The 10007-nt window shown below is 27.5% G+C and overlaps 1 protein-coding gene across 1 annotated transcript; it reads left to right on the forward strand.

Moving 5' to 3' along the window:
- The first annotated feature begins 3887 nt into the window (after positions 1-3887).
- Positions 3888-8177, forward strand: LOC124942088 (subtilisin-like protease SBT5.6). The gene is made up of 8 exons (XM_047482504.1): positions 3888-3997; positions 4082-4274; positions 4471-4650; positions 5890-6001; positions 6122-6683; positions 6752-6852; positions 6958-7315; positions 7408-8177. The coding sequence occupies exons 1-8, from the start codon at positions 3923-3925 to the stop codon at positions 8161-8163; spliced, it is 2337 nt and encodes a 778-aa protein (XP_047338460.1). The 5' UTR covers positions 3888-3922; the 3' UTR covers positions 8164-8177.
- The last annotated feature ends 1830 nt before the right edge of the window (positions 8178-10007 follow it).

Consider the following 10007-nt stretch of genomic DNA (forward strand, 5'->3'; position numbering starts at 1 on the left):
TTGCGGTCTAGACGATTTTGGTAGCCTAAACAATTTTTTATTTTAAATATATTTATGCAAAGAACACTCTATATCTCTCCCCCTTACAATAGTTCACATGGCATGTGCAAAGGAGCAGATCATATGCTAAAATAAGAGTATATATTAAGTAATCTTGATCTAGTTCTAGAATAAATCACCATTTATTAAGCTACTTAAGATGAGTAGTAATATCTTATGTGAGAGTGTTTTTTTCTTTCAAATAACAAATTAAAAGTAGAATATGTTAAGTTAACTATGAAAACTCCCCCAATATTATGTATATCTATTTTTCAATAAACTCATTTAAATTGGTATAATGTATTAGTTAATAATCCATAATATTACCATGGTTTTATAACCTATTAGAAGATGGAAGTACTTCTTTTATTAACCTAAATTATGTGCATTCCCTGCACATTAGAAACATGTATCCTCTCATGAATGACAACTAAATCTTTGAACAAAAGAGAATGAATAGATATACATTTTTCGAACAATCTATATTTTATGGTCTACATGTCATACAAAAAATCTTAAGTGGGTTTAATTCCTTGTTTCGGAAGAAAACAATTCACATTGAGGGAAAATCATTCTAAAACAATTGAAATATTGTTTTGATTCTTACCTAGCTAATATGATGAACTAGGTCATTGTACTTGAGTTGTTCCCAATAGAGAATGGATAGGACCATGATCTTTGAGAGTATTTGTTGGTCTAAATAGTGTGAAAGAAATTCAAGAATATTAGGTGACACTCCTCTTATATATACTTAAGTTTGGTACAAGGAATAATTTTTTTTTCTTGGAGATAGAGCTTGTTTGGTAATATCATCGACTATCATCAAATTTTGAGGGTTTTTTTTAAAGATATTTATATCTGTTTTTATTGACTTAAACAACTATGGTTTATATCATATTATAAAAAATATAATGAAACTGTAATAATTAGTTTAATATAAGTTAATAACATAAATAGTAATAAGTTAATCAAATTAAACTATAAAAGATCAACAAAAAAAAAGATCTCTTGATATACAAATATCAACGTCAACACAATACAAATCTTCATTTCCTAGCTGGTGTGACTCGTGCTCTTACAGGTTAGTATGATTTATTTTATTTTATTTGAAATAATTTCGTTCTTTTTTCTTATGCATATATGTTTGCATTCCTTTTAACTACTATTTCAAATATAAGTAATTGATGTTAATTAAAAAGTGGATTTCTCCAAACTTATTTTAGTCTCTCTTTATGATATATATTCATGAATTCAATGTTCAAATTAATTGTTAACTACAAAATATTCATTGCCCAAACTCCAAAATTAAGATGCATAATTCTTATTTAACTTTTCTATGATAGATGACTAAATAGGATTTAAAACTAAGGCCTGCATGGATTGGCACCAAGCACTTGTTACATTCAATACAATATATATGTGTGTCCAAAAAGAATAAAATATTTTAGGATGGTAATTAGATAAATATTTGGACCTGTATAAAATTGGTGTTTTTACATAATTTATGTCATAATCATGGTCATATTGAAAATGATCAAAATAAAAAATATTTCTTATTTTTAAATTGTTTTTGGATGATGATATAATTTTTTGATGTATCATGGATACATATAATAGTGTATATTTTAACTTTATTTGGAATAAAATTATATTTTAAATTGTGATTCAAATTATTATGTGATTATTTTACTTACATATTTTTCAAATTAATTTTAAAATTATTGTAATTTTTATCATATTATAATTTTTTTTGAGAGACATTCTTTTTGGAATTATGATCTAATGATAATATATGATCCCAATAATAGTTATAAAAATAATAATAATAATAATAGGACTTGTATTAATAAAAATAAACATATCTTGTACATGATTAAAATTCAAAAGTAAGTACCAATGATCTATGCTAAAAACAATTAATTAATTATATGGTCTAAGACATGATAAATATTAAATACTAGATAAAAAGAATAAAAATGAGAGTTTATATATATATATATATATATATATATATATATATATATATATATATATATTTCTGAACAATAAAAATAATAATAAGTGACAATATCTCTTCTGAAATAACGTGTACATAAATGATCAGTCAAAAACCAAAAAAAATGACTGACCCCTATATTTGATTTACCACTTTTATATATATATATATATATATATATATATATATATATATATATATATATATATATATATATATATATATATATATATATATATATATATATATATATAAATCAACTAAAATTTAAATCAACTAAAAATTAATATTCACTTTAAATTTGTATAATAAGTGGTTTGATTTTAATTTTTTTTTATCTCACAAAACCATAATAATCAGACCAAACTGATTTATAAAAAAAAAATTATTGTTCTGCATAGTTACATTTATTTCACTGACACATGTAAAAAAATCAATATAATTTTAAATAAATATATAAACTATAATGATATTAATGTTGGGTGTTGCAGATTAGCCTTTTTTTAATTTAATTATATATACTTTGGTGTATACATTGTTTTACATTAAAATTCAAGAATATCTTATTATTAATTTATATTTTTAAATGGTCAGGGTGAAGAAGACTCAATTAATGACCCTAACAATATGAGTTTATGTAATCTACGACTAAATAAGTCTTTAAAAATATATTATTAAACCACGGTTATTGAATATCTAATAAATTGATTAAACCGCGCCCTATTGAGAAAAATAATAATTCAGATCAATACCCAAAAACAAGATCTCTTGACAAAACCATGAAAATGAAGGGGGTCCAAATAATTTGGTGAATTTGGTTTTATCATTTGATTTAGCTAACTAATGAATTATAAACTATTAATCATATGAATAAACAGTATGTCTAATTTCACCAGACAAATTGTCTACTATAAGAAAATTGTACTCTGGTTTTTACCTATAACAGATAACAACAATATGATTACTACTAGCATGCATGTACAAATATAAAATTATTTTGTTTTCCAAAAAAAATATATATAATTAAGCAATCAAATAAATAGGTGTACTATTTACTGTCATGATGTAATTTGCATTTATATTACTTACCTTATCATAATTCAATTAAATTATTTAGTTAATTACTGTTTATGGCAGTTTTTTTAAAAATTAAACATAATTATATTTACATTCTTATCAATCATTTAATTAATTAACTAAAATATTAAAATATTTTCTTAATTTACAAAATAATTATTTTATCGTTATATATTAATATTGGTTAATTACTTCTACCAAAAATAATACAATTTCTAAAAAAATGATCACTAATCAACCTTATTTTATCGAATAAGTTTGATCTCGTTTTTTTTTTAAATATTTTATCTAAAATTCAATATTTTCTCTTGTTTCACTTTATTTATCTCGTTACTCTTTTAATTCCAAAATATTAAAATCTCATTTATTTAATATCTTATTTCCATATTTTTATCTCATATATTTTGACGGTAAAATAATCATTAAACATTACAAAATTAGTTTTTTATAAATTAAGTCAAAATAATTTTTTATCCAAAACATAAGATCAAACAATTCATTTTTTTTAATCTAATTATAATCAAACATAGTTATTCTATGATTTCTATCAAACAAAGTAATAAAATATCATTTATTTAAAAAATAAAGTTTATATTATCATTACTTATATCCATATTATATTATCATATACATAATACATTTTAATTATAGATTATGAATATTCTTATTTAGGATCCAAGGAGTTGACTAGCAAAAAAAGCAGAGCATCTTATATCTTTATCTATATATATATATATATATGGAGATCAATCTGAAATCTGAATCCAAATCAGAGATCACATATGATTCATCCATCCATTCTATGAAAGCATGAAGATAACTATTTCTTTCTTACTTCTTCTTCTTCCTTTGTTCGCTTCGTCCCTCGATAATCATGATCGACAGGTATCTCTATTTCTATGATCTTCCTACATGTGTATATGACTCATTCCAATAAAATGAATCTGAAATATGTGAATTATTGTTTAGGTTTATATTGTCTACTTGGGAGAACACAAAGGCAATAGAGAATTTCACGAAATCGAAAACAATCATCGATCTTATCTTGAATCTGTCAATGAATCAGATGAAGAAGTTGAATCTTCTTTAGTTTACAGTTACAAACATAGCATCAATGGATTTGCAGCTCTTCTTAACCCTCAACAAGCTTCCAAAATCTCTGGTTAATTATTATTGATCATTTCAATTAATTTCTTTGCATACATCCAAAAAAAAGCACTATAAATTGATTCCTACCAACCAAGCATTGGACATGACTTGGGACCAATCTGATTATTTCTTATAATAATTTCTAATAGTTACAAAAAAAATACTTTTTTTTTTATTATGGTTTGTTTATGTATAACTTTGGTGGGCAGAAATGGAGGAGGTTGTATCGGTAATTCGTAGCGAGGCGAGAAAGTATGTTACTCACACAACAAGATCGTGGGAATTTTCGGGTTTGAAGGAGACTTTTTCTCGAAAAAATCTTGTAAAAGATGATATTTTGTTGAAATCTAAGTATGGCAAAGGAATCATAGTTGGTGTCTTTGATAGTGGTACGTATTTATTATTCTTAATTTAATTTTGGTCTCTGTTTTAATTAGTATAAATTAATTTTATTCAATTGATGATAATTGCAGGCAAATTTTTAGGGAGAAAATAATCTAGAAAAATAAAATTATTAAGTTGTTTCATTACAAAATTTACAGATATTCTTATTTAATTTTTGTCTCTGTTTTAATGAGTATAAATTAATTTGATGATAATTGCATGCAAATTATTAGGAAGAAAAAAAAATCTAGAAAAAGAAAATTATTAATTTGTTTCATTACAAAAATTTACAGATATTCTTAACTAATTTTGGTCTCTGTTTAAATTATTATAAAATAATTTTATTAGGAAGAAAAAAATCCAGAAAAAGTAAATTATCAAGTTGTTTCATTACAAAATCTACAGATATTGTTAATTAATTTTTGTCTGTTTTAATTTGTATAAATTAATATTATTCAATTGATGATAATTGCATGCAAATTATTAATACAAAAAAAGCAAATTATTAAGTTATTTCATTACAAAATTTACAAATATTCTTAATTAATTTTGGCTTATCTTCAATTGCATGCAAATTATTAAGTTTGTTTTTTTTAAAAGGCAAATCATTAAATTATTTCATTACAAATTTACAAATATGTATACAAAATTATAGTGATTCCTAGTTGCCTTTTATTGAAATATATATATATATATATATATATATATATATATATATATATATATATATATATATATATATATATATATATATATATATATATATATATATATATGGTTTCCTTCTTTACCCAACAAAATATATAAATAATAATAATAAATGAGAATCAAATATTAATTTGTAGTATCACATTTTAATTGTCCTTTTTTAAATAAAATAAAATTTTCACTTTTATATACCTATTTTGCATGTCTTATATATATATGGTAATTTTATTATTTTATAAAATGAATAATAAAAATACTTTTAGTTTTCTTTTTTTAATTGGGTTTTTTTAGTTTTCTTTTTTTAAAAGGATGTTAATATTTAATAAATAAAAAAATTGATTAATGTGTAATTTTATTCATGAAAGTATAAATAAAAAGATTGTGATTTATTTTTAGATTAATAATCAATAACTATATCTAGAAAATACTTGATAATAAAAATAATTGTATATAGTACATTAATAATATATGTAATAATTTTGTTCAAATATTCAAAATTAATAATGATGTTGATATTATTATTTTAAATATATTAGGTGTATGGCCAGAGTCTAAGAGTTTTAGTGATGGAGATATGGGCCCAATTCCTAAGTCATGGAAGGGAATCTGCCAAACTGGCCATACTTTCAATTCTTCTCATTGCAACAGGTAAAATGTCTCTTTTTAAAAATATTATATCATCTCTAATTAATTGAATCATAATTCAAAATAATTTTAATTTTTGAATTAGATCAGTCATTAATGTGTGATAAGTTCATTCATATACAGAAAGATAATCGGAGCAAGATACTACATTAAAGGTTACGAACAATTTTACGGTAAACTAAACACCACGTTAGATTCCATGTCCCCTCGAGACATGGACGGGCATGGCACCCACACTGCTTCGACCATAGCTGGTCGGACAGTGAAAGGTGTGTCAGCCCTCGGAGGCTTCGCCAAAGGTACAGCCTCGGGCGGGGCTCCACTAGCCCACTTGGCGATATACAAAGTGTGTTGGGCCATACCCAACGCAGGTAAAGAAGGCGGGAACACATGTTTTGAGGAGGATATGCTCGCGGGTATAGACCAAGCCATTGCCGATGGGGTTCATATTATGAGCTTATCTATAGGAACAACTAAACCAATTCCATACATGAAAGATGGGATTGCTTTGGGAGCACTACATGCGATGAAGAACAATATTGTTGTGTCTTGCAGTGCAGGGAACAATGGTCCTACTGCTTCTACTCTGTCGAATGTGGCTCCGTGGATTATAACAGTAGGGGCTAGTAGTGTCGATAGGGCGTTTATTGCCACGGTTAAACTTGGGAATGGCATGATCTTCGAGGTAAGTGGTAACAACAAGAAATATTATGTTTTTCTTTTTTTAAGGAATCCTCACCTGTGTTTTTTCAGGGAGAAACAGTTACACCATACAAATTGAAGAAAGGAATGTATCCAGTTGTGTATGCAGCACAAGTAGTCGAGTCTCTAGTACCCAAAAGTGCAATCGATGGGTAAACAAACATTAACACATCAAACAAAATACAGTTCTTTTTTGAAAATGCAACATCACCCACTGAACCATAAATCATTCATGTCATTGTGGTAAATTGAAACAGACAATGCTTACCAGGATCTTTATCACCCGAGAAAACTAAAGGAAAGATTGTATTGTGCTTACGAGGGAATGGAACAAGAGTAGGCAAAGGTCAAGAGGTCAAAAGAGCTGGTGGTTTAGGGTTCATCTTAGGTAACAACCCACAAAACGGAGCAGATGTTGCAGCCGACGCCCATGTATTACCTGCAATAGCAGTTAATTCAGACAATGCCATCAAGATTCTAGCTTACATCAACTCAACAATCAACCCAACCGCGTACATTACCATAGCCAAAACCCTTCTGAATCGCAAACCAGCTCCATCCATGGCATCATTCACCAGCAGAGGTCCAAACACAATCACCCCTGACATTCTCAAGGTAATCAAAACACAAAACAAAACAAAACAAAACAAAAACCAGCAAATTGAACAATAATTTCTTAAATAATCAGTTCATCAAACAATTGGCAGCCAGATATTACAGCACCAGGCATAAACATCTTAGCAGCATGGAGTGGAGCAGACGCACCAACAAAGCTTGCAACCGATACACGTATAGTCGAATACAATATCTTATCAGGAACATCCATGTCCTGTCCTCACATTTCAGCCACAGCAGCTCTTCTAAAAGCAATACACCCAACCTGGAGCAGTGCCGCCATTAGATCTGCTCTAATAACATCTTCTGGACTAAACAATAACGAAGGCAATCTTCTAACTGATGCATCAGGAATCACCCCAGCCGATCCATTCCAATTCGGTGCCGGTCATTTCCGACCGACGAAAGCAGCCGATCCAGGACTCGTATACGATGCTTCATACGAAGATTATCTCCTCTTTCTCTGCAGCAGTGGAGTAAATAACATAGATCCGTCGACATTTAAGTGTCCGAAACAGTCGCCTTCTCCGATGAACCTGAATTATCCTTCGATTGCAATATCTAAGGTGAATAGAACAGTGACTGTGAAAAGAACGGTGACAAATGTTGGTGGAAGAAAGAGTATATACTTTGCGAGTGTTAAGCCGCCGGTGGGTTTCTCAGTGAAGGTATCTCCGGCGATGTTGAAGTTCAGTCGTGTGGGTGAGAAGAAGAGTTTTACGGTAACGATTAGGGTTAGGGAAGATGGATCATTGTCAATGGAGAAAGGTGAATATGGATTTGGATGGTTAACTTGGAGAGATGAAATTCATATTGTTACGAGTCCTATAGCACTCTCCTTGGCCTAACCTAATTAATCATTGTTAGTTTTTCAAATGTATTTTTCTTTTCCAAAAATAAATATTTTCAAATAAACCTAAACATATTAGGAACATATTTTCTGAAAAATGATAAAACGTGACTTAGGACTAAGGATGACAACGGGTATTCTACGCACTGAGTAGTGAAGTATCTATCTCGAATCCGATTTTCATTTTACTATCCGACCCCAACTGATTTATCTATTTATACCTCCATCTACTATTCGTCAGGTACCCATTATCGGTTAAAGTGTGAAATTATATTTATTATTTTTTAAATATACTTAAATATTAAAAACATATATTTTAATTAACACATTTAAATTAAAATAATTTAAAATTATTATAAATTAAATTTAATATTTTAACTAATATATTATTAGAAAAATTAAACATTTAATCAATCCTACTATATAATATAAATTATTTCCTATTACATAATATAAATTAATCCATACTATAAAAATATAAATAAACTTAAAACGGTAGAACATAATACTTAATTAAACATAAACTTAAATATTTTTTTTTCAAAAAATAATAATATAAAAATTACAAAATAGAGATAGAAGATTAAGTTAATAAATAAATATAAAATCATAAAGTTGAAAAACAAACTTAACTTTAATAAATAATAAATAACATTAAAATTTTAAAAATATAAATAAGAATATTACTTACTTGCATAATTATGCTATAGATGTTTACTTGCATAGTTATGCTATAGATGTTTGAATAATATAATAATTTTTTATGTTGGATATAGAAGTTGAAGTAAGATTGAAAAAAAAAATGAAAAATGAAGAGTGGAGATTAAGAGTCATGACTCATGAGAGGGAAATATTTATTACAATAACGACGTGATTTGTGGTTTTGGGTAAGAATAAAAAGGTAAATACATATTTATGATGATTAATACGTTGAATTTGAAAAGTTATTTAAATTTTAACAATATATATTTTAATTTTAATATATTCATCAGGTATCGGATTTGAGTTTCTAACACTACCCATCCCCGAACCCGATCGGGTAATATTTTTCACTCCACATCCCCGATCCTGGCCCCAAACTTGATTTAAAATACACGAACCTGACCATCGGGTACTTATGGATATCGGCCTATCGGGTAGACGAGTACCCATTACAATCCCTACTTAGGCCTGATTTGATTTGAGGCCGCGCTCCCCGCTATAACCGCGCTCTCGCATGGGTTGCTTGCTCCGCTGTTCGCGCCTTCCTTCGCTGCTTTTAGCACTATGCGTAAAAAAGAAAAGGATTCAAATAATCATAACATAAAACCATCGTATCACTCCCCTTCTTCTCTACTACATCACTTAATTCATTACCCAAAATATTAAAATATCATTTATTTTAAATTATTAATTTTAATTTTATCATTATATATTAATATCCTTTAAATCATTTTTACCAAAAAAAAATATCACCCATCATTATTTTTCAAATAACAAGGTTATTTGAATAACCCCAGTCGAACAAAATTATCACCCATTCACTTATTCAACTATAATTTTTCTTTATCTTATTCTAAGTACACCTCAATTATTTTTAAACAACCTGTTAAGCTTTAAACTATAATCGAGCATTTCGAGTTCTTTAATTCAAGAAATGGGTTCTTGATGATTGGACCTATGGTGAAATTCAACACTCAAGCGCAGCGGACATAGAATGAGAAGAGAATTCGAGGTTAAGGAGAGAAGAGTCGAAGGTGAGAAGAGAAATACTACTAGATTACACCTAATAGTCCAAGAAAGAGGTTAAGGGCCGAGAGAATAACTTAGAGCACCAAGTTCACAAACTTCAATTCATAGCCC

This window comes from Impatiens glandulifera, chromosome 6, assembly GCF_907164915.1.
Source record: "Impatiens glandulifera chromosome 6, dImpGla2.1, whole genome shotgun sequence".
In the NCBI taxonomy this organism is placed as follows: Eukaryota; Viridiplantae; Streptophyta; class Magnoliopsida; order Ericales; family Balsaminaceae; genus Impatiens; species Impatiens glandulifera.